General features: G+C 42.4%; 1 protein-coding gene across 2 annotated transcripts; it reads left to right on the top strand.

Annotated features, from left to right (window-relative positions):
* The first annotated feature begins 311 nt into the window (after positions 1 to 311).
* On the top strand, positions 312 to 25272 carry abhd17c (abhydrolase domain containing 17C, depalmitoylase). 2 transcript variants are annotated; one of them, XM_076109822.1, is made up of 3 exons: positions 312 to 1193; positions 12132 to 12311; positions 22616 to 25272. In XM_076109822.1, the coding sequence occupies exons 1-3, from the start codon at positions 709 to 711 to the stop codon at positions 22833 to 22835; spliced, it is 885 nt and encodes a 294-aa protein (XP_075965937.1). In that variant the 5' UTR covers positions 312 to 708; the 3' UTR covers positions 22836 to 25272. The 2 variants fall into 2 exon arrangements, with proteins under 2 accessions (XP_075965937.1, XP_075965938.1); XM_076109823.1 differs by lacking the exon at positions 22616 to 25272 and adding an exon at positions 14491 to 15391.
* The last annotated feature ends 683 nt before the right edge of the window (positions 25273 to 25955 follow it).

Raw genomic sequence — 25955 nt, 5'->3', positions numbered from 1 at the left:
AAAAAACTTCACTTTTGAACCAATTTAGAACATCTTTTCACCCGAGACCATAGTCAATAATCGTCTTTTCAATGGAAAAATGCTCACTGAGAATTATTTACAACTTTTTTTTACATACAGTTATATAGACAGACACAATCATTTGAAAACTCTGCCTAGAATAAGAAATAATAACAAAATAAATGCAATACTACAATGAAACTAAAGTCCAAAATACAATCAAGTAATCTGAAATAAAAAAATGACTAAAATAAATTGACATAAAAAAAACGTAACAACAAAATAAAAGCCAAACAGGATATCCGGTTGTACCGGAAGACCGGCTTGTATCCATTCTAGAGAAATGGCCGTTCTCATTCTTACAATACATTAGCAACAAATCTTGACGTATAGCAAGTAATGTGTTTCGAGGGCGGAATTGTTCTGTCGTGAATCGTCGCTGCACTATTTTGTGCTGTAGAATAATATGAATTGGAATGTTGCGTTTGTATTGCTCTCTAATCTTCATGAAGTCTAAGTTTGGTTGTTAGCTAGCTAACTACCTGCCCGCTAGTGCGTTAGCTGCCCAGCCGAGAGACCGAGCCATCGGTCATCCAACGCTGTCCGATAAAGTCTGTTAATGTGGAAAGAATAGGACCTCATACCTGAAGAAAACTGTTCTTTTGATTCAATAGACGGGAATCATTGGGGTAACCCCGCGCCTGTCACATGCCCGAACAAGGCCCCAGGATGAATGGCTTTTCTCTTGGTGAGCTGTGCTGGCTGTTCTGTTGTCCGCCCTGCCCCAGCCGCATCGCGGCCAAGCTAGCTTTCCTACCGCCGGAGCCCACTTACTCGATGCACACCGATGCTAATGGGGTAGCTAGCTTACATTTAACCGAACGGGCAGACTGGCAGTACTCTCAACGAGAGCTCGATGCAGTGGAAGTGTTCAGCACCAGAAGCAGCCGGGGTAACCGGGTCGGGTGTATGTTTGTGCGCTGCGCCCCGAACAGTCGGTACACGCTGCTGTTCTCCCACGGTAACGCTGTGGACCTGGGGCAGATGTGCAGTTTTTACATCGGCCTCGGCTCCAGGATCAACTGCAACGTGTTCTCCTACGATTACTCGGGCTACGGAGTCAGCACTGGCAAGCCTTCTGAGAAGAACCTGTATGCGGACATCGAGGCGGCCTGGCAGGTCCTGAGGAACAAGTGAGTATGAGCCATGAGAGTATTTGGGATCAGCACATGTGCTCAATTGTTTGATGTTCATGTAGTCAGCTAGTCCCAATACATGATCATATTGAGGAAGGTAAAGGCTAAAGGTTTTTCATTCTAACCAATTATGTGGCAGAGCCTAACAACTCAATGTACAACCACTACAGGGGCGCTGTGCAAGCTGTGACATACATGAATGGTAATGTGAAAAAATAGTTTGAAGTCATAAACTATTCAGAATCCATGGAACAAACCTTTCATGTATTCCCGTTGTAGTGCAGTACTGTCAAAACCCGTTTTAGTAACCAAAAAACGGACTGGACCATAACACTAGGAGTAGAACCAACAATTGCTGCATCACAATTTGAGGTCTGCATCTGTTTAAGTCCAACTTTCAAGACAGAATACATCCTTTGAGTAAACACTGTAAACCACATCATCCACTGAGTTGTCTGGGTGGAAATGTTTCGTTCCATGATTCAATTCACAATCAATACTTCAGAATAGAAAAGGGGGCACCAGTAAGCTTACTTGATGAAAGTCACTGTTTGACCAAACAGAAAAACACAATGTCAAGTGTGTGAGTATGCAGCTTTTTACATTTAAAACAGTTGATGGGGTATAGCATGTTAGTCTTGTCTCTGTGTGAGAATATTCAAATGAAAGTGTAATTTACTGACCAACATCACTTGTTGGTGTGTCCTGGAGAAACAAAAGGTGAAGCTCCTCTGAGAGCAGGCTGTCTGCTGCTGCTACACTAGTACTGACTCTCTACATTTATAGTGGAGTCTCCTCTACAGGTGCAGTGTGTTTGACAGCTTTAGGTCAAGTTAACGGCTGCTCCACAAACAGTAGAAAATGGAGCATTTCTGCTTGTTGGTCACATGATGTGATAAACTGCTGTTTCCTCCCTCACTTCTGAGGGTTTTATTGTGTTTGTGACAACGAGAGTTCTCAGCATCTACTGGAGTCAACTGTAGCCACACTGGATCTTTTTATTCTCTGCCATGATGTGAGTCTCAGGCTGTCCTGAGCCGGAGTCGATGTGTGTGTCAGAGTAAAGCACGACTCCGCTCCTCGTGCAACGACGGGAACAGAGAGAGGTTTGCAACGCCGCTTTTCTCCACAGAGATCTCACTTCATAACTTCTAAAGTACTGATCGCAGAACTGTGAACTCCGGACCTTATCGATACTCCGGGTATTTACTACTGTCTTATCGGTTCTGTTTAGAACCGGGTATTGGGGGGGAATCCCTAGTTGCTGTGTGTGTGAGAGTGCTTTTGTTAGTGCAGGAATTTGTCACGCTGCATCGCATCCGTTGGTCCTCTGAGGGATCAGGTACAAGATACACACAAGTACTTTACCTTTGTCTGCTAAGCTTACTGTTTTTATTAGGTAATTCAATCCAAACGGTGCCCAAATGCATGCCTGATTCTGGACATCAATAACAAGTGTACTCTTGTGTGTGCGCTCTACTCTGTCCAGGTGCTGCACATGTGATCTCGCAGTTGAGAATATTTGATATACTTAAAATGATTTATTTTTAATTTTTCTCTTTTAATCCATACTTATTTCTATCCTTGTGCGGCTGTAACGTCTTGGGATCAATAATGACTTCTCTTATCTTCTCTCTTTTGTTTAGTCAACACAATGTCATAAACAACGTTCAACATGAATATTGACATTTGTGATTCAGTTCAGAATCGGAGGGTCATGTTTTTCCACCACCCACTTTTGGGTGTCTGTTCTGGAGCTTTTGTGGCAGTCACGTGATCTTCCCCATCAGAGGTAGTTTAGATCTTCAAACTTACGTTATTCGCTGCACTTTAAAGGATTTCTCGTCTAAATTGGCTGAAATGAGAAGTTATTCTTGACATTGGTGAAGGCTTGTCTAAATGCAAACACCTAATAAACTCTCAGTTGAAATGACTTGCACAGTGGTTCCTTAATGCATGAGCCTACTTTACCAGAACACGGCTCACTTCTCCACCCAGCTGCTGTCTATTAGGTGGCCATAACAACGGAACGTCTTCATTGACTTCTGGCCACAGGAACTCTCCAGGAACCCATTTTTAAGGAACTTGTGAACTCAACCTGTACTCTTTGACCACATGAACTGTGGTAGGGATACAGATTTAGATCATTTTTCATCCTGGCTCACTCTAGTGTTATTTCAAAGACACTAGACTCTTATTTAGAGTGTGAGACCATAAACACCTCCATGCCAGTGTCTGCCTGTCCAGTCAACATTTGTGTTACACTCACTTAACTATTAACAGTATCTTTTTTGTTTTGTACTATTTTAGAGTGGAAAAGAGCAAAAGAGCACCATGCAGAAGGACACCAAGACATTTGAGCTGTCAGAACTTTGACCAAGGTCTCAGAACTTCCATTATCCTGTAAGGGCTATGGCTTGTTCACAATCACTGTTAGGAAAGGCCAAGTGATGCAAATGTCAAAGCTTTATACTCTGACTCCTGAAACCTTGTTCCAACAATCAGCAGCCACGGGCTACCCTCAGCAGCTGCTTGGAGCGCTCTGAAAACTACATATTTTGGAAGGAGCACACAGCGGATTTTTCAAGTTTTATTTGAGTTGAGTTTAAAAGTGTCGCTATATCTGCTGCTACATCCATCTCCCATTTCGCTCCGGTACCGCTCGCACCATGAGTTCAAAGCATGCCAGAGAGAGTCAGGCCCAGAATGTATCGAAAGTGTTGAGTCATAATTCTCACGGAACCTATGTTACCCGAAGGCAACGTCTTCTTTGTTATGCTGTCACTCATGGGGTCCAGATCAAGGCCATGAGTCTGAAAGTAAAAAAATACAATCTAACCGTGATGAAAAGATCTGTAACTGAAAAAAAGATCTGAATATGAAAATATACAATCTGCAACTGAAAAATGTAAGCCACAACAGACCAAGACAAATGCTCAAAATACAGTCAATCTGCAATTGTTTTGGAATTTAATAAGCCAATAATTAGCAAATAATTCTTGTCCATGTCTGCTCATCTCAGACCGGTATGGGCTGGGCACATTGCCTGCTGGGTTGTATAACTTTTAATACGTTTATTGAAAGCTTCTCTATACAGATTTGATGGAGAGCCTACGGTATTATTGTCCTATTGCTTCACAGTGCTATCATATTATGTGGATCATAGGCCGATCATTACTTCATATACAATAAAGTCGACCCGTAGATTTCTTATTGTGAACATGCCTCAGATTAATGTCCCGTCTGACAGATGGTCTAAAGGCTACTGAAAGGAAACCAAAAGAGTCTCTTCCTGCCGAGCATTAAATTCACACTTCATTGTTCCTGACCCTCTGGAGAGCAACCTCCCAAGCATGAATCGGTGTTCATCATTAGGCTCTCCTTAGCTTTATGTTGATTCAATAACTTTCTCATTATATTTTGTGTGAAATCATTAAGACTGTGCCCTTAAACAGCAATTTAATTTCATAGTGGCAGTCCTTTTACTTAGCCTTTAGGGCTCTGCTCAATTGATGCTGCTAGAAAACTTTGAAGATAAAGATTTGTTTGCACAACGATTAGTTGGCTTGACATTTTGATAATTGCTTAATCAGTTTATTGTACTTGTTCTTGTTTGAAATTACATCTCCCCCAATCAGGTTTTAAAGAATCACTTCCTGTTGTGCCCCCGAACGGGTTGGAATGAAATGTGGGTGTTTGGGTTGCAATGGCAAATTAAGGGAGCTTGTCTTAAAAGAAGAAAGTGGAGTAATCTGTTACCCTATCACCATTTAGGTAAATATAGAGTATGGCATGGTTATATATACCAGTGGTGGGCCTGCAAGGCCTTCTCTGCTGGCCCTGACAGAATCACAAAGTTATAGCTATTTAATCATTTTTCATAAATACACAATGTATTCTAATTTGTTTTCCCATTATCTTATGTTCTCATTGCACAGCTACTGTCTTCCTCAGTTGCTCTGCTTCCAGTGCAGCTTGTTTTAAGTAGAGCTTTTATCCAATCAGATTTCACCTCTGTGTCTCTAGGTAAGAAGAGAGGCCCGAGGCCTGCAGACTCACAAGTGCATCCATGTGCAGTTTAAGTGAATGGGGACGATATTGTTGATTGCCATAGTCTTCAACCAATCAGATCTTTAGTTTGACATGTTGGGCGTATTCTTTGACGTGTCAGAGCCTGCTAGCTGGCCTACAAGTACGTGATTGGTCAGTGGGCTAGCGTGACATGTTGGGCGGTGACAATCCCAATATCTGCTGCCTCTGTCGAGTGGACATTTTCAGCCTCAAACGCATTAAAACGTATTCAAGAAATACAACTGGGGAGGCTCGACTGTCTTCACTGGCGTCCATGAATGGAGAAGGACTTCTTACTGGAACTAAAACACACGGATGTACTGAACAACCGTGAGATTAAACTCTTTACTAACAAAGAAAGGAGGACTTTGTCTTTAAATTGTGAACAGCAGCTCTGGTAAGTGAACTGCTTTTGTTTTTACATCTGCAGTAGCTTTAATATGCTTGTTTATATATTATTATTTGTACAACTTGTTTTTATGAAGATGGATTTTTGTTTGGTTTTATATGTGATAGGAACTATTGTTACGTCCAATGTTGCTCTGGGGACATATTTAGCCGGTGCCAGTGTTGCCAACTTGGCGACTTTCTTGCTAAATCTGGCGACTTTCTGAACCCTCATGGAGACTTTTTTTTGTCAAAAGCTACTAGTGACAAATCTAGCGACTTCTTCTGGTGTTGTTGGAGACTTTTCTGGTGTTTTGACTCTGACGTTAAAGCACGTACCGTTCTGCATTGTCGTGAACGAGCAGCGGGTGCTGCCGTGAGCCACCCCAAAGCACTCACAGGCGGTAACTCTCACAGCAGCCTCACGCTGCAGTCAGAGAAGAGAGGAGACGCACTCTCGCCGTATTCATGTATCTGCACTCTGCAGTTAGTGTATTTATAGGTGTTGAGCTTCATTTTTACACAAAACAAATGATAACCGTAGCTGTGGCGTCTTAATGAGGTGTTTCAGCTGCAGGACAGCAGTGAAGGCCCAGGTATAAAATGCACGGCCCAACACTGCAATATACCAATTCATCTGAGCATGATGTTCTTTCATTAGTGCTCCCCAAGCCTCATCACATCAGTGTGAATGTGGGCTTAAAAAGGAGAAGCTCAGAATAGAGCATGGACATGTCTTTCCTCATTCGGTGTGATGTGGCTCGTGTTGGCACAACAGGCGGTGTGACCTGCATTAATGATGTGGGATTTCCCAAAGATTCCTGTCCACATAATGCGTAGTTGGAAAATGAGTCCTAGTATGCATTACTTGGACAAAGAAATTGAACTAGTCTTATTGAAAAATATCGCCCATAACTTTGCCTCAGGTACTACATTAGATACATGTTCATCCTGTGGATGAAGTGACCCTCACTAGGTGCAAGCGGTGCAGTTTAAGTGTCAGTCAAAATTGAACGTATGTAAAAGTTGTTGCTTATGATAATTTGCATATACTATGAATGTATATATTAAGTTTCCTGTATCTTAAACATAGAATACATGTTGGTGAGATGGGGCTCGACAGTGGGTGTATCATTTCATTAAGAAGATGGGCTAGAACTATCAAACAAGATTTTATGTAATTACAGTAAAAATAATGTAAGCCTGTTTCTCACCTTGTTCACAGCTTCATGCTGTCTTCCATGAGTGGTACAAGCAGCGGCATCTGAGAAAGCCATCCCATAGAGCATCTCTGATGCTGCTGTTTGTTCTCCTTTCTGAAGTAATGATGAAGCTTTGTTTATCATTGTTTTTTAAATGTAGTAGTTTCAAATCATTTAACTGGGCTTCACGTCTGAGGGTATGGCTGCTGTTTTCATCCTTTATATTGTCTCCGCCGCACCACCAACGCCTGTTTACTCACGTTCATCAGAGGCGGTTTGTACTGCTGGTTCTGTCTTCTCACCTGAAGCTTTTTAAAGTACAATGTCCCACAAGGCTACAATGAGGTAGCATGATCCTCTGTGTATGTGTGCGGAATGAATCCTCACCTAAAGGAACTCTTTATTTCCTCTTCATTGAAAGGCTCTTGTTAAAGGACCCGCCGGCTCATTCAAGGGTGTTGTGTGTTTCTGTTTTTGAAACCGGATTGGTTTTGTGAGATTTTAAGCCTATATGGAGATGGGGCTCAAAGAACGGAAATTATTTTCAGGAGACTGAAAGATTTCAGTTTGTTCTGGCTGAGGTGATTGTGATCCGTTGCCTTGGTCACATGCCACCTCTGTTTGAAAGCACTTCCTGTGCATGCACCTACTCATTAACCCTCACGCTGTCTGTAAGCTGCATTGTGAACTTGAGAAAACCTCATGCTACTACTTGGAGACTGTTCTTCCTTGGCTTTGACTTAAAGGTTTTAGTGCCAGTTGTAATGTTTCCATGGAATTTCTACAGAGTGTGTTTGAACAGGCCATTTTAGACTGGCCTGAGTTTGCATATGGAAACATTGCTCTAGCTCTCCCTCCCTCCATCTCTTTTTCTTTGGAAGGAGCTTTCCAGTCACTCTCCAGTATTTGGAGTGTTTTCACTTCATTCCAAATAAAGCCACTCCTTCAACTGGAAGTCTTAAGTTTTACGCATTAATAATCTCAGAGAAAGAAGCCATGATATCGTCTGATCTATTTAACCATTTTACTATTTCAAATGGCACCACGAGGTGCACCTTTATCCTCTGTCCCTCTTCTTTTCTTTTACCAACTTGACTTTGTCATCTCCTGTGGTTATTTACATAAAAATACAATTCAAATGATTAGGGGATTTTCTGTTGTATTTGTTTCTGTAAATACTTGCATTGATTAAAAGTCTTGACATTAGTTTAAATAATGTAGTCTAAGCTGCTTAGAGCTCGTGTTAGGAAGTTAAACGGCTCATAATTCATCTCTAATATTTATTTATATTGCTGTGAAAACATCTCCTCAAACTGGATTTATTCAAGTTCATCACCAACACTACATTTTACAAGATGACGTTTAAACACTTCATAAAGTTATACTTTACCTTGGCCCAGTACACATTATTTTACTGACTGAGCTTGAATACATCGTCATGTAACTCGGTGCAAATACTTACAGAAATCTGTTGTGCTTATGGTATGTAAGTTTTATATTTGAACAGGTCATTACAGTTTGAATATTAATTATGTTCAAATGACTGTGTACATTTTGAATGAAGAGTGACAGCCCTAACATATTTATAATAATATTATATCCATCCAGCAAACAGTCCTTGTATCACTAAAGAAACTAAATGCAGTTGTGAGATTTGCTCGTCAGCTGCTTTAGAGGCAGAGTCTCGGCCCTTCAGCTGTCTCCCATGGGACCTTATTTCGGAAAAAAACGAGAGCTTTCATCTCGCACAATGTCTGTCACCAGAGTTAGAGCTAATTCCTACAAACCGTCACACACACACTTTCTCTCTCGACCGAACAACCTGACGGAGTACTCCAGGCAGACAGACACATGGCTGACAACATGGCAGCTAAACTAATTGATGCCAGAAATTGGGAAAGTGACTGCATGTGTCCACGACAATGCACGCAACATCTTGGGTGGCAGAAGTAGACCAGGTTGTCTTCCAATCAGAAGATCGGCAGTTTGAGCCCCAGTACATGTCGATGTGTCCTTGGGAAAGACACTTAACCCCAAATTGCTCCTGAAAGCTTTGCCTTCGGTGTGAATGGGTTTGTCAGTCCTGATGGGCAGGTGGTGCCTTGTTTGATTGCCCGGCCATCAGTGTATGAATGGGTGTGAATGATGGCGTGTAGTGTTAAAGCTCTTTGAGTGGTAGAGTGGTTTGAGTGGCTGTACAAGTCCATTTACCAGGTACTATTACCATGGCTTCTAACTCTCCCAGACGGCTGGACTGGGTGTTCAGGTGCCGGTTTCCACAGACACTGCAGGTGGGGGTAAATGATGGAAAGATGGACTTATCCTGTTTTCCTTGGGTTATCGTTGCAGCATGTAAATTAGCGTCTCTAATATCCACTAAACGTGGGGGTGTTAGCTGCTGTGTGAACGGGCATGAATGTTCCTTCTGGAGATTACATTTTTATGCCAACACCTTTCATCTAATTTAGATTAAAAAAATATTGTTGTAGTAGTAGTTCTTCATTTGATTAGACCTGATGAGTACTATAATACCAATATATATAATGCCAGTTTAGCTTGAGCTGTGGCTGCAAAATATTTCTCGTATTCCTGCCTCGTCTCTCTCAGCATTAACCCTTTGTTCAGCAGTGACCATGTCTGTGGCTTCAGTCACAGCCCTGTGGTCTCGCTGTGCCTATGAGAGCTAGCTATGGCAGGGAGCGTATCCGGCTCCTGTTGTGCATGTGACGGGGGTGTTCCTGGCTTTCATAGCTTCATCTTATTGAAATGTTTGATGTTGCCTGTGTTTGAAATGTACTTGTTTTAAACTTCCATCATCTTTTCATCCCAAAAAAAGTTCCACGCAGCTGATTATGCGAACCTTTACAAACAATGATTTTGTCTGAACTGGGCTTAGATGGGCTTTTGTTTTTACCGAGTTTCTTCATTTGTGTTCCTGCAAAGCTGTTTCTTTCTGTGCAGTTTGGCATTGGTAGGTTTACTTCCCCCACAGAGACGCTGCCACAGCATAACATAGATCCAACTAATCTATGATCAAATTAGTTTCAAACTATTTTTATATTTGATTGTAATTGGCTAGTTGTTGCAGCCTAATCTGTCTTTACCCTTCTCATTACCAGAACAATTGACACACATGATGCCCAGTTATGGCTATAATCAGCCTTTAGTTTTTGTACTTCGGTCTAGTCCAAACAGTGTGCTGTATCAAAGTCCAGTGTTTAGTGAGTCAGCTGGCCAGCGGGTGCTTTGTGTTTCCATGTGTGCGGTCATCATCTTCTGACAAGACGGCTGCTCAGTTCAGTTGCTGCTTATCAGAGGCTGGATTTGTCTAGGCCAACAGAAGATTAGTCACACCCAAGGTGTTATCTGAAGAGCTCTTATGATGGCATCACTTCATAGCACACATACAACCCAGCACCTCTTGTCCAAACCCTTTGTCATGGTTGTCTTTTCAGCAACGGTCTAATCCTTCTGTGTGAGTGTTGATGCAGAGAGCTGCTGAACGCGTCTGCTCGGCCAGCACTGTCAGGACAAGAGAGGGTTTGTTTAATGCTTCCTCCCCAGATTGGAAGTTCTGGCAGGAGAACATGCCATCCCGGTCCTCCTCATCCCGGTCCTCCTCATCCCGGTCCTCCCCATCCCGGTCCTCCCCATCCCGGTCCTCCCCTCCTGCCCTGACGGGCCTGTTTTCTGTCAGCCCTGCCTTTGACCCTGCTGTACTTAAGAAGAGAAGTCATGCAACTGGCCAGGTCTCATATCAGATGGTTCTCTGCCATGACCCACCCAGTGCATACCTGACACCAGGCATCCCCGGTCTCTACAATGTTTTTCCAAGCGTGCCCAGATGTAGGCTAGGGATTGTCTTAGTTTAGTTTCTGAATGTCTCTACTGAACCACTCTGTGTCACGTCACCTAACAGAGCATGGACTCTTAACTAGTTTCAACACACACTGTACCCACCAATATTTTATTTCATTTTTGAATAGTGTATTTTTATGAAGGAAAAAAACACTAAATGACTATAACAAAGTAAAAGAAGATTTACAATTTGTAATGGTTTTGTAAATGGTTTTTGGGATGGTGACAAAAAATAAATAGTCTGGAGCCGAGTAGACCAGCTGCTATCAAACAACAAAGGGATCTGTATCTGCCAATATGGATCATCAAGGATCAATAATTAGTATCGGCAGCAAAACAACGTGATCGGGGATCTAAAAGTTAGACCCACCCCCGTGTTCCGGTTCAGTTCACGCGGTCACTGATTGATGTTAAACCGGAACACTGGCGGATCTGGTTGCAGGTTGTTTTTTTAACTCAAAGTAGAATGAGGCGGCCCAGATACTGATGAGATGATGTCAAAGAGCTTCAGGGAGAGGAGGCTGTTTGTGTAGCGCAGCTTGACGCAGGGCTGAGCTGTGAGTGGAGCTGGACCTGGATAAAGGTGGAGGTCTAAACAGACGTGAAGGGAGTGTTTTTATTTCCTTTATTTTCTTTTATGTGTTATATGACTAAAACCTTTGAAAATGAGATCTCTGTCTCAATGGATTTTGTCTAAATAAAGGTTAATAATATTGATTGCAAAAAAAAAAAGCCAGCCGTTCAACTAAAACTGAAATACTGATAAATAACTGAATAATACATTCGTTTTTTGCTTAAAGTAAATGTCTTATCACTTAATTTTCTTCTCAGAGTAAACCAGAATGCTACATTTTAAGCTCATATTTAAAATACAATTCTCCCGGGGAGCATGACCTCGCCCCCCCGACAGGGTTTGGGTTCGGGGGCTTGTCACCTTTTTCACCTATTATGAGTTTGCAGGTATGATATAAAAATGTATCCAAAATCCACATATAAAAAAACAATATTCACAAATATTTCTGATGCACTCACAACTCTCATATTGTTTTGTATTCTCATTGAAAACATAATCGGGATGTTGTAACATTTGTATACAAACTGCTGAACCTGCATTTACAGACTGCTTGTCATATGTCATCGTCACTGCATTTGTGTGTCGTTTTTAATATCGTAAATGTGTCCGGCAAAAACATCCGAAATATGTGGCCGTTCACCAGTCATGACCAGCATCAGCTGGTGCACCTCTACTAAAGACTGAACATGAACCTAGACCACGCTGCCTCTTTATTTCACTGGCTTTTGAGTTGCTTCTACAGTCTGGTGTTGTCTTCTCTGTAAAGCCACCATGGCTGAATGTGGCGTGTGTGTGTGTGTGTGTGTGTGTGTGTGTGTGTGTGTGTGTGTGTGTGTTGTGCAGGTATGGAGTAACACCTGAGAACATCATCCTGTACGGTCAGAGTATCGGCACCGTGCCCACCATCGACCTGGCTGCTCGCTATGAATGTGCTGCTGTCATCCTCCACTCACCACTCATGTCGGGGCTCCGGGTGGCCTTTCCTGACACTCGGAAGACTTACTGCTTTGATGCCTTCCCCAGGTGAGTCTCACCATAGCAACGGTTACCTGGGAAACTAGCAGCCATGTTTTAAAATCCAGTTTCCACTGTTTGAAAACAGGCTAGTGCCACTCTGCAATGTCGCTATGCAGTCTTCCTGTCTGGCAATGTTAGTTTCGGCACCTGATTTAGATTTAGCTTTGGTCTTTTGATTTATTTTCAATCAAAGTTTAGTCATTTGATTTCCATTCAGTTAGTCTGGTTTCCGACATGCATTTTAGATTTTTCTGTTGCTAAACATTTTGATGCTACAGCCGTCGCCGTCTGTTTTGTAGAGTTACCATGGTTACAGGAGTCGTGATACTGAAGCAGCAGGGTGCTGCGTCATCAAATGGTCTCTTTCCCCCGATGTGCTTGTTGGCTCGTCTTGTTTTCAGTCTCTGATTGAAAGAGCTGACTAATCAACATCATCTTTACTGCACCTGTGTAGAGAATGTAGATTATTTTCTTGCCGCAAAATGATCGGACATATTTTGAACAATTGTTTATCCTGTAGTTTATTCGGATTCTTCCTAAACCACCGTGCTTTAGTCCAACACAGTGCACTGCTTTATCCGAACTTGTTTCAGAACTGTTCCTATATTCCAATACACCCTTTACATCTGTGTGACAGTGATAACAGAAAGAGACTTTTGTGATCTGTTAAGTTAAATAACTGTACTTTATTCAAACTGCAGGTGTGGGATTTATTTTTTCAGGGGTTGACTTGAACTTAGGAATTTACAGCACACACGCCACAAAGTAATGGCTTTAATATACAGAGGTTTCCATGGACCTGCTGTTCAATTAAATCCATCTCTCTCTCTGCAGATGGTCCGTCTCAGCAGGCAGCGTGCCGTGTCTGCATATTCAGTGTTTTCAAAGTAGAATATTGGCACGGATTGATCATTTTAATCAGTTACATCAGTGAAACCATCTCTAAAATGTATTATATTTAAACAATGGATGTTCAACAATGTAATTTAGCACGTTTTGTCAATGTCACCTGTTTTTTAGGAGAAATGCAGCAATTACCACACATCTGTATGGTTCATACAGTGTGTTGGGAAGGGTTTTAACAGAATTATTCGGGTTGCTTCACGCCAAGTTCCGACCGACCTAGCTTAAGAACAGGCGTTCACCCTCTAGCTAAACTACTACTACTACTTACTGGGAAAGTGGCTGCACGTGTTGACAACAATGCACACTACGTCTTGGCTGCTGACGAACGGGTGAACTGTGGATTTGGTTTCCTATTTTGCTCATACACTGCAGCTGGCACTAAATGATGGATTTAACCTGTTTTGTGCATCAGCTGAGCAGCTTGTTAGTTGTGCTTTTCGTTAATGTTGTCGGTTAATGATCGCTTAACGAGGATGGCCTATCTGTCTAAAATAAATGTGTGGAGCGTTGTCTGGTTCTGGCAGTAACAGCAATATTTAAATATCACTAATGCAACAACTATATGGTTTGCTGTCCCTGTTTTTGGTTTATGTTAAAAAGTGATAGCCCCTGTTGGCAACCAAACGCCAAGAATTGGTTGCCAATTTCTTAAAATAGTTGCCAATGGCAACCTGGCATCCCTTACTGCTTATGTAGCTAATGGGATCCATACCAAACGCCTGCATCAGCCATCACTAATGTGGCTATTGCAGCCCCTAGGCAAAGCTTCTCAGTGACACATACTTTCACTCAAAAAAGTAGGGCAAAGTATTAGGTCACTCCTATCACTGCTGAAGGTTTGGGAGAGCTCCAGAAGAACCCTAACCTGTTAGAAGTTGCCAGGAGATGTGGTTCAGGAAGAGACAACAGTGAGACGATTAAAGATTATTTTGGTGACCGACTTCGTGCAAGATACAGAAACCAATGTCCTTCAAACTTTACACTTTTTGCAACAATGAAAATGAAGCTGTGCAACTATGATGAATCTGTCGGAACCATCAACTCGGGCAGGAATTGGTCAAACTTTGATCAAACATGATATTGAGATTCATCTTCTTGATGTGTAGCATCTAACAGCTCGCCAAAAAGCTGCATAACTTAACTGCAATTTAATGTGGAACTACTCCATCCTTATCTAGCATACTTACTCATCCTAGCCATCTGTCAGCTCATTTTATGTAATCAAACTGATAAGTCAGGTAATGACCGCTGGGTGCTTGTGTTTGTCTTGTACCTACAGGTTGAGGAATCTTGCACACACGGCTCCATGTGGCGTCTGTAGGAAACCAACTGCAAAGAATTCAGCACTGTGCTAGCACTGAACTCTTCGTGCACAACCGAATAGTTCGAAGTGTTCGAAGCTTCATTCATAACCTTGACATTCAAATTCTAAATCAACGCTGTGCTGCACAGCTTTTTTTAAAATGTCTATTCATTCTTTGCACAGGCCTTAACACCAGGGATGTGACCAACAAACAACCCAAAAATGCAAAATACTCGCCTGACAATTTTTCGCATCAAAACTATTCATACCGGGTGCAAATTTTGGACATGCAGATTGTTACTCTTTCAACAAAAGGTTGGAATAGATTTATGCAGACAGTGGACCAACTACCAGGGTCCTGTTGACTCAGAACAGCGTCTGGCACTCAGTCTGAGGTCAACTCTTATTATTAGAATACAGTTACACAGTGTGTCTGTCTAGACCAGGGGTCGGCAACCTTTACTATCCAAAGAGCCATTTTGCCTTATTTTCCACCAAATACATTTTGTCTGGAGCCGCAAAAGCTATTTGATATCACAGCTTACAGAGTTTTATATATAGTTATATTATATATACAAAAACTATAGTTTGTTGTATTTATGAAATTATAGAACAATAATAAATACAATTCTTGACATTTTATTGCTATTTTACCTGTTAGAACAATATCAAACTCTTATGAAGAGCTCAGTTTGCTGCAGCAGTTGAGAAATCGCTCTTTGTCGCTCATCTTCAGCACATGCTGTGTGTTTGTTCTGGAAGTGTCTTCCAACATTACATTGTTTGCACATATCAAACATACAGGTAAACCAGCATTGTTGGCAGTGAAAGCAAATGAAGATGTCCACGCAGAATTAAACTCTATTTTCCTCCGTGACTTTTCTTTTTTTGGATTTATCCATTGGTAGTTTACTGAGGGCGGGGGGGGGGGGGGGGGGTCTGCAGATCATGATTAGCCACCTGCAGGGAAAGGCTCCTGACAGCGATGTAATAGGATGTGACGCATATTTTAGGTGACAAAATACTAAAACATTTTATATTTTCAGTGACACAGTATCATCTCAAACTCCAAGATAATAGCTGTTCCCTTTGAAAGATTGTCCACTGGGCATAAAATAAAAATAACCGTTATTTATTTCCGTGTTATTTTTTGTCAGAGCCTGAGGCCATGTCCACACTACTGTTTCCATTTGAAAACGCATGTTCTGCTACGTTTACACTGAGCGTCCACACTATGCCGGAGTTTGAAAACTCCGGCGTTACCTCTTCATGTGGACGCTCGTAAACGCATACGTTTAGAAACAATGACGTAGACACCCACGTTCGCTACTTGATTGGTTCTTAGCAGTCACGACGTGTCCTTCTCTGATTCGTCACGCCCCTATCACGTGAGTCTTTCCCGGAAGATCACAAACAACAACATTGATTACCGATCAGGTTAATTCAACACGGACAACTGATTACAGGCGTTGCTGACCTTGTTGTTTTTACTAGCAGCTGTTCAGGTAAAGTCTGCATTTCTGCAGAGGAAGCAGCTGTTATTGGAGCGATCAGTGAGCGAGGTGTCCAGCGGGGTTATCGGCTCTATGGAGCGGACGTCTGAAGTCACGGTTAGCGGCTTTGAGGAGGACGGACACAAAACGGAGGACTTTCCTTTTCTTATTAATGCTTATTTTGTTCTGCACAACTATTGTGAAGTCCACACACAAACTATAAAGGAACAAAACTTGAAATGCTCTTTAGTAGGACAGAGACTTCAGCCACCAGCAGAGCTACGAGTGAGAATGGAAACGAGTGAGACGTGTGTTGATAATCTAGTAAAACATGTGTAAGTATTAATATTAAAGTAAATTTGATGTGTGTGTGAGAGAGAGAGAGATAAAGACCCACAGCGCTGTAACTAAGTCTGAAAAATAAAACTTCTAAAACTTTCCACTAAATGTGCGTTTGAGTTTATAGAGTATCAAACACGACCTTTCATTCTTAAAGACTACTTTATTACTCGTAGTCGTATTTTAACTAAGCAACCAATCTACTTCCTGTTTACACCGGCACCCACCCGCATGCCCAGTGTACGTGAATAGTCACGTGATATTCGGTTTCATGCGCTTTAGTCTGGACGGCGATCATCTCGAAAACGATGCTGAAACGGCGTGTGGACGGAGATCGTTTTAGTTTTAAAACTCCGCTTTAAAACAAAACGTATTAGTGTGGATGTAGCCTCAGGGAGCTGCAACAGACGGGCTGAAGAGCCGCGGGTTTGCCGACCCCTGATCTAGGGCCTTTATTGTGAAAGGAAAGCCTTTGACAAGGTTAAAAGAAGATTTAAAGTTTGCAGTCTTTGTTCAAACTGCACACTGGAGGATTCTTTCTGCCAGAAAGGGTTCATTTCAACCCAAACCACAATCTGTAACGAAACCTAACCCAATAGTTGTGTTGCCTAAAGCTGAGGAGATTTCTGGCAGAAAGCTGAAGTTCTCACGTGCTTTAAGTTGGGACTACGGAGCCTCACTATTGTTGTACACTACAGTATACATTTTGAATATGTCCATTTTGCACAACGTGATTGGTTAATGCCCTCATTTGCGGTGCAAAAGCTCAGAAAAATCAACCTTGTTCCAGAAAAACCAGCTTCTCCATACACATGGAGCAGAGGCTCGGGGAGACGGGTGAAGTGAGGATAACGTTGATGTACCGGTTTGAAACAGTGGCGATGATGTCCTAAGATATGACAGACCTCATTAGAAGCTTTGCATGTAAATAGATGACGTTTGTTATAGCTACAGTACAGCTCTATATATTCTGCACGCACGAGCCACGCTCCTGTTGGGACCAGTAACTGCTGTGTAGGCCACTTCATTAGGACGGTGGTGTCGTAGTAACATGCCACCTCACTGGGTTTGTGATTTGGTGACACGACCATGTTGAAACTTCATGAGTTTGCTTTGTCTCCGTAGTGTGTAGTGTGCAGTGTTGTAAGAATGGACAGCACAATAGGACATGACTTCTCCAGCTGTGGTCTGAGTTGGGTCTAGCGGTCTGCTGTTGACTGGGCTGTGAGAGAATAATAATACTACTAATAACAGTACTACTAGTTATTATTCTTTATAACCCTCATCAAGTTTCGTTCTAGCTTCAGCACCACACATTTCAGCAGGACTGCGTTTCCATTATATGCAAGAACTACTAAGAGCTCAAGTGAATGCAGTGCAATGAAGGTTCTCATGTAGAGAGCAGGTGTTTCTATCATTTGGTCCACCCCATTTTTATCATTGATGATCAGCTAAATAACAAACACCTCAGTGTATAATGTGAAACCATTCAATCACAAACTACATCGTCCAAAATGATCATACTGTTGAATCAACGTCTGTCTAAAACTGCTTCAAGTTTAATGAAGGTAGGATTTTAGCGGAGTATTAAAAAGAAAACCTGGTCTGAAGGATTTATAAATTTATATTGGCGAGTACCATTTCCAAATCACAAGTGCAGTCATTTAAATAATTGACATAATTAACGGTGGAAGAGCTGAAAGTTGTGGGTGTCAGACAAGCCTACGGTCACCGATGGATTCCCTCACTAGAGCTCATCTTTCCGTGTCCTCTAGTGTCATTCACACCGGAGAGGACACGGAAAGGCCAAGGATGGTTAGTTTGAAGTAGACCCCCCCCCCCCTCTGTGTAAGTTACCATCACATGGACCTAAAGGGCAGAGCTGTGTCAGCCTTCTATCAAATATTGTCGGACATGACTGATTCGATTTAGGTTCAATTTGATATGTCTGTAGTAATATTTAGTAATGTCAAGTAAACCATTGGCTAAGTTGGTCTTACACTCTTCCAAAAGCAGCTGCATTCCATCAGATTCCACTGATGTAGGAACAAGATGAATTTGTGCTTGGTTCATGTTGACAACTACGACCTGCACAAATGCAGGTCTGTAGATAATGGCAAGTTTAAGTTCTAGTCGCAGTATTGGTAGAAAAACTGCAATTGGATATTTTCCTCCAAATGATGCGGCTCTACCAAGGAACAAATGCTCCCCAAAACTTAAGTCTACTGCCACACCAACAATGGACATGGATGCACAGAGAAATCTGTCCTCAAATACAGTTTCAACTAAAACACTACCAGCTGGGTATTGGGTCTAGTCCTGGGTAAGGCTGGGGTCATCTGTCTCAAATGAAACAGCTCTTTTTTCAGTTATTACCCTCAACTAGTGTTGGTGGTGGCACTTTTACCATTGCATGTTTTGCATTCTGCAGTTCTTTTATCAATGTTTCTAATTGTGTGTCTGAGTGGGGAGATAGAATCTGTGGTGTCAAAGCTTCCCAGCTGGATCTCTATAGAAAGCAGCAGGAGCGCACTGTCGGCATAAAGCAGCCGTTCTCCAATCAAGCGAGATGCTGAGGTTTGGCCCACTTTTAGATTTCAGTATGTCACACACCACTGCTGCAGTTGTTCAAGTTGTTTTTCAAGGTTGACGCAAATATCTTTGAATTAGCACTTCTCACAAGTTCTGCTTAGCTTTGTTGTTTTATTTCTTTGGCTGTGGATGAATATGCAGGACGTCCTGTGCTCCAAGCCTGGGAACAGGCGTGCTTCAAGTCCATACGTAGAGCACACCTTCCCCTCCATAAAGAAGTCTGCATGTGTCTATATGAACATGGCTTGATGAAGGTCCAAGGACTGACGAATAACGTGACATAACATGTTCGGGTTTTTTTTTTTATTTAGCATGCTTAACATTTTCTAAACAGTTTTGCCTCTGAGGCCAAAATGTACTCAGAAATGTCGCTGCACAGTGAAGCGGTGCGGTTCTGCTGTTGCCATCTGCGTGTGTTCGGCGGCCGTCTCACTACGACGAGGCTCCACTCGGCTCTTCAATGTCACTCTGTCATGAGAGGTCTGTACACTGTGAGATCGGATCTTGCTCTCACTGGGATCTGATCAGACTACATGCTGAGGTGGCCTGGCTCATATTGACTTCAGGTCTCGGTGAGTGTGGACAGCATGTGGACTCAATCCAGACAGTTTCTCTCTAGGTACCTCACGATTCCATTCCGATGCTCCATATTCCTCCACTATGAGGTTCACGAGACACACCAGGAACACATTCATGTTGATACGCCATGAAAGGAATACTTCACCCCTAAAATGACGATCTTACTCATCTTGTCACCTTAAATTCTTGAAGAAATCTTTGTTTTTCTCATGCTTCCATGTTGAATAGTGACTCGAGAAACAAAAGTCTTCATGAATTGAATTAATGGGGCAACACAACAAGAAAACATCTGTTTACAAAGTGACAACTCGTGTAGTATAATCTCATAAGTGTCATTTATCCACTCATATGCTCACTACTACAAACGCATGCATTTTTGGCAAAATTGTACGAGTTAACACACTTGAGATGAGTTGCATGCATGTGTTGTCATGAAACCGTGTGGCGGAAGTGTTTCAGAATAGTGCGTTGTGTAGTTTGTGAAACAGTGAGCATACGACAGGATACATGAGACCTGGGTCATACTGAGCAGTGAGAGCTTCTAAACCGATGGGTTCATTTAGTCTTCAAATCAAGGATTTACTCCGTTTTGGGCTGTTTCCAGATTCTTTGCTCGCTGAGGAGGCAAGAAAAAATGTTTTCTTCAAGGTAACACGCTGCGAGTGATGGATGTACAAAGGGTCCTATTAAGAGTGAAGGATGGCTCAAAGAAAATACAAACCCTAATAGTATCTGCAAATTAAATGTTTGTCCATCACAGGCATCATTTGCTCCTGTGTAAGAGATTGCTCTGTATAGCTGGGAGCTCACATTCATAGAAATATTGGGAGAGATTATGTGCATGTGGGACAGACACATCTGTACACCCCAGCTGTGAAGTGAAATGAGCTCACAATGATTTCCCTGCGTTAATCCTCCAACTAGCCTCTATGTTAACAGCAATGGAGGCTGAGCTGCCACGCCTAGTTATGACCAAGGAGGATTAGTACGGGATGTCTCTGCTCAGCAGGGACTGTAGCTTTAACAAGACCCAGCTGATCATTTATGTATTCAATGTGTGTTTCCAGACGGACACATTAACACATCCATGTTGTTGTGTTATTGTCTTTGGAACCAGACAGTTTTCCACTTCTCAGCTTTTCTATACATTTAAAAGTTTAGACTAAAACCAAACGTGACATAAGAGGCCACCGTGTCACAGTAAATGATCAGAGAACAGCTTGAATGAAAGATGATAAAACTAACATTGAACCTTCTGTTTGCCTGGAGCATCCTATGCACTTAGCTGGAGTACAGTCAAGTGTTCGGACCACTTCACCGTAGCTACAGTTGTGTGAAAAAGTGTTTGCCCCCTTCCTGATTTCTTATTTTTTTGCATGTTTGTCACACTTAAATGTTTCAGATCATCAAACAAATTTAAATATTAGACAAAGATAACACAAGTAAACACAAAATGCAGTTTTTAAATGAAGGTTTTTATTATTAAGGAAAAAAAAAAATCCAAACCTACATGGCCCTGTGTGAAAAAGTGATTGCCCCCTAAACCTAATAACTGGTTGGGCCACCCTTAGCAGCAACAACTGCAATCAAGCGTTTGCAATAACTGGCAATGAGTCTTTTACAGCGCTGTAGAGGAATTTTGGCCCACTCATCTTTGCAGAATTGTTGTAATTCAGCCACATTGGAGGGTTTTCGAGCATGAACCGCCTTTTTAAGGTCATGCCACAGCATCTCAATCGGATTCAGGTCGGGACTTTGACTAGGCCACTCCAAAGTCTTCATTTTGTTTTTCTTAAGCCATTCAGAGGTGGACTTGCTGGTGTGTTTTGGATCATTGTCCTGCTGCAGAACCCAAGTGCGCTTCAGCTTGAGGTCACGAACAGATGGCCGGACATTCTCCTTCAGGATTTTTTGGTAGACAGCAGAATTCATGGTTCCATTTACCACAGCAAGTCTTCCAGGTCCTGAAGCAGCAAAACAGCCCCAGACCATCACACTACCACCACCATATTTTACTGTTGGTATGATGTTCCTTTTCTGAAATGCCGTGTTACTTTTACGCCAGATGTAATGGGACATACACCTTCCAAAAAGTTAAACTTTTGTCTCGTCAGTCCACAGAGTATTTTCCCAAAAGTCTTGGGGATCTTCAAGATGTTTTCTGGCAAAACTGAGACGAGCCTTTATGTTCTTTTTGCTCAGCAGTGGTTTTCGTCTTGGAACTCTGCCATGCAGGCCATTTTTGCCCAGTCTCTTTCTTATGGTGGGGTCATGAACACTGACCTTAATTGAGGCAAGTGAGGCCTGCAGTTCTTTGGATGTTGTTCTGGGGTCTTTTGTGACCTCTTGGATGAGTCGTCGCTGCGCTCTTGGGGTAATTTTGGTCAGCCGGCCACTCCTGGGAAGGTTCACCACTGTTCCATGTTTTCGCCATTTGTGGATAATGGCTCTCACTGTGGTTCGCTGGAGTCCCAAAGCTTTAGAAATGGCTTTGTAACCTTTTCCAGACTGATAGATCTCAATTACTTTGTTTCTCATTTGTTCCCGAATTTCTTTGGATCGCAGCATGATGTCTAGCTTTTGAGGATCTTTTGGTCTACCTCACTTTGTCAGGCAGGTCCTATTTAAGTGATTTCTTGATTGAGAACAGGTGTGGCAGTAATCAGGCCTGGGTGTGGCTAGAGAAATTGAACTCAGCTTTCCAAAGATGTGATAAACCACAGTTAATTTATGTTTTAACAGGGGGGGGGCAATCACTTTTTCACACAGGGCCATGTAGGTTTGGATTTTTTTTTTTTTCTTAATAATGAAAACCTTCATTTAAAAACTGCATTTTGTGTTTACTTGTGTTATCTTTGTCTAATATTTAAATTTGTTTGATGATCTGAAACATTTAAGTGTGACAAACATGCAAAAAAATAAGGAATCAGGAAGGGGGCAAACACTTTTTCACACAACTGTATATAGCAGTCTGACTAGTTTCTAGACTCCCTTCCACCCTGAGCGTGACATTTGAAAATGGGGAATTCGTCAGCGCTTCATGATACCCGTCTTCATACTTACCCTCATCTCTCTCTCTGTCTCTTTTCGCTGCATAGCATTGACAAGGTGTCCAAGGTGGCGTCCCCAGTGCTGGTGATCCACGGTACGGAAGACGAGGTCATCGACTTCTCCCATGGCCTGGCCATGTACGAGCGCTGCCCCCGTGCCGTCGAGCCACTGTGGGTGGAGGGAGCTGGCCACAACGACATTGAACTGTACGCCCAGTACCTGGAGAGACTCAAGCAGTTCATCTCCTTTGAGCTTCCCACCTCCTGAGGGCAGCGCAGCACTCGGGCCTGGGTTCATCTCAACACACTCATCTCCCACCTTCTTCTCTTAGCATAGGGCAGGACTGGAGTCAGCTGATCACACTGCTCTCCTCTGACCGTGGAGCCATTTCAGGGTAGGAATGTGTAGTGGACTGGAAGAGGAGGGGGTTTTACATTGTTGAGGTCCAGGCGAGAGTCGGTGGCCAGTACCGGCCGGGAGTGAAGCTTTGGCTCAACATATACTGTCCCAAAAGTTGGCTGGTGCTCCTACATGTGGACACACTGAGGCACCAAGGCAGTGTCTGCACTCTCTGCTCACTCTGAATTCATCCTGAACTCTCCTTCCCTTCCTCTACTCACTCTGTCTGTCTGAGCGTTCCTCTCATCCTTGCTTTTCTTTTGACTGAGTCTTTGCCGTGTTAAACTTGATTTTTCTATTCTTTTATACCAGGTGAAGAAGTATCAATTTTGCACCTCGAAATACAATTGAAGTTTTTTACTTTTCTGTATTTTTAAGTTACTGTTCAGTGTTTACCAAACAATTGCACTTTGATTGTGCAGATATTTCCAGGTAATGATTTTGTCTGTTTGGAACATGAATATGTTGATTGTTATCTTTGTTTTGTTATCTGCATTCCATGTTTTTAATGCAGGTAGAACTTGTTTCAGTCGGTGTGTTTTTAGAAGCTGTTAACCAGAGTGCACAGCTGCACATCTGGCCTTTGTAGTTTGATCTTTGGAGTCCTGACGCATGCTTCTCTCTCTCATACAGGAAGACAATAATGCCAAGAAATCTAGCAATTTATACTATGCCTTGCTCATTGGCACACATACAAATCATTATTCAAGTCCTTGAATTCTTTAGAGCCACTGGTAATTTGAGCAGTCAGCACTTGTGTGTCAATACAATGATTAACACCACCAAAGGCTGCAGTCAAACCTCTAGTGTTGATGGAATCCATTGTGATCGCTGCATCATGTGAACTGTAATGCTGAATAGAAACAAAGGACCAACGATCTGTAGAGCTGCTCAGCAGGTCAGTGACGTAATGGGACATGTTGCTGAGGATAAACACCTCGACATTTCAGCACCTGGTGAAGCCATCGATGACAAAGTAATATTGCTCCATAACCCACAGTCTAATTAACGTGTTCATTTTGTGTATGCATCACAATTCTCACTCTTTGTACCAGGTGCGTACCGTTGCCATGTGATCCAGAAGCTTCCGTCAGTAGTAGAGAGAGCAGCAGGTATCGGGGCTGTGCTTTAGGAAACTGGAGATCATGTGGTCATTAGTGCTGGTTAACCTGCAGACAGTCCGCTGAACTCCACAGTGTTTCTGTCATTTCACACTACAAATAAAGCCTTATGTTCGTAAACATTTCACCCAGTCCTGTTGACGACAGCAGGTCTTGGTGGTCTTCAGGGGACTGAGAACCGCTGCTATTCATCCGATACATCAGTCAATCACTGTGAACGCCAGACCGGTCGGGAACTCTAAGTGACCCTGACCGCTGTCCTCCCCTTTAGTCAGCCGTAGGAGCCGGTCCTCATCAACACTGTCTGAGCCCTGTGACTGTTCGCTGTTGTCCAAAGACATCTGAAAGAACCACGACGGGGAAGTAAGCAACGCATGCAAATCACCTCATAGTTGTGAACATTTCAACTTGTATCAACTGTGTTTGAATAATTTGTTCTTTTAACTCTTGCAAAGTAAAACATTCACATTGGTGACACAAAACATTCACCGCTCCCATTTGAAGTGAGTGCTGAGCGTCTCAGGAGCGTTGTGTCTGAGGGATATCTGCGATTAGTGATGATCGGATGATCGATCCGTGTATTTCTGTGAAGTGGTTTGTCAGTTAAGTATTTAGTGTGTTCTGATCCTAGCTAATGTTGGGCCGATGTTTTTGGATACGGAGCCCTCGGTCATCTCTAGCATATTGCCTCTAGCTCCTCTTTTAAAGGAAATGAAGATCCTGCTTTAGTGCTGATTATTGTTTTGATACTGACATTTTTTACGAGGTTTTCCAGTCTAAATGTTGATAGATTTACACTCTGAAGCTGGTTTGTACGATAATCCTCTGTTCTGGTATACTTCAATATCTTCTCTATACATATTAGCCCTCACACAGGGCGGTCTAGTCTCATTGCTTTCACACTGGAATCCCAATATGCAAATGAAAGGCAGATGAAGCCAGTAGAATCCGATTTTGGTAATGTGTAAAACAGATTAAGTAAGCCTTAAACATGCCGTGAACTGATTGTCATAATTGTGGTAGTTGCAAGAAGGCAGCAAAATGGATGTTTTAATGCTTATAATGGAATAAAGGATGCATGGAAGTGTGTGTCCGACCTGATTGTTTCTGTTAGAAAGAGTTCTTATGTTAGAGGGTGGCTTCACCTAAACTGATTAAATATTCTCTCCCTGTAGTGGACTGTACTTGTATTGCGCTCTTCCTGTGTTCCAACCACTCAAACAAGTAATGTTACTCAGACTATTGATATTGTGAGTGAATACTAATTATGAGACTTAGTTTATAGTTTGGTTATTGGTCCCTGTTCGTAGGGTGGTGCCCCGTTATTATTAATAATCGTTCATAATCTTACTGACATTAATAATTCTATTGATGTCAATAATTTAGTTTTCTTATATGCTGATAACTCAAACACGCTCCTTTTCCTTCCCAACAGCATCAAAACCAAAACTTGTTACAAATGTCCCGGTCCCCACACAATACAGCATTAACTCCCACGTACTGTAGGCAGTGAAGAGGCGTCATGTTCATGTAACAAAGCCGGCGGTGCTGCACTGCAGAGGAACGGTTTCCCTCATCCCACCTTCTGTCGTTAAGGTAAGTGGATTGAGCGCTCACACGTCTCCAACGTTGATGCAGCCTGTGAGCCCACAATCCAAGCTAGACACATTAGCCAGGCAACATGCTAATATTAAGTTAAACAGGCTAACCTGAAAATGAAATAGTAAAACATCATTAAAAAAATGGGTCACAGTCAGTCGGTACCGATCCATCCGGAGCTTCAGTTTAAAGTGAATCCTGCTGACAGACCCTCGCTGAGAGTTTTACAGTTGTGTTGGGGAAATTTCAGTGGATCCAAGTGGAGGAT

This window comes from Anarhichas minor, unplaced genomic scaffold, assembly GCF_050575085.1.
Source record: "Anarhichas minor isolate MPS153535 unplaced genomic scaffold, ASM5057508v1 ptg000042l, whole genome shotgun sequence".
In the NCBI taxonomy this organism is placed as follows: Eukaryota; Metazoa; Chordata; class Actinopteri; order Perciformes; family Anarhichadidae; genus Anarhichas; species Anarhichas minor.
The sequence above is the reverse complement of the archived record's forward strand: the minus strand, read 5'-3'. Positions and strand labels throughout refer to the sequence as shown.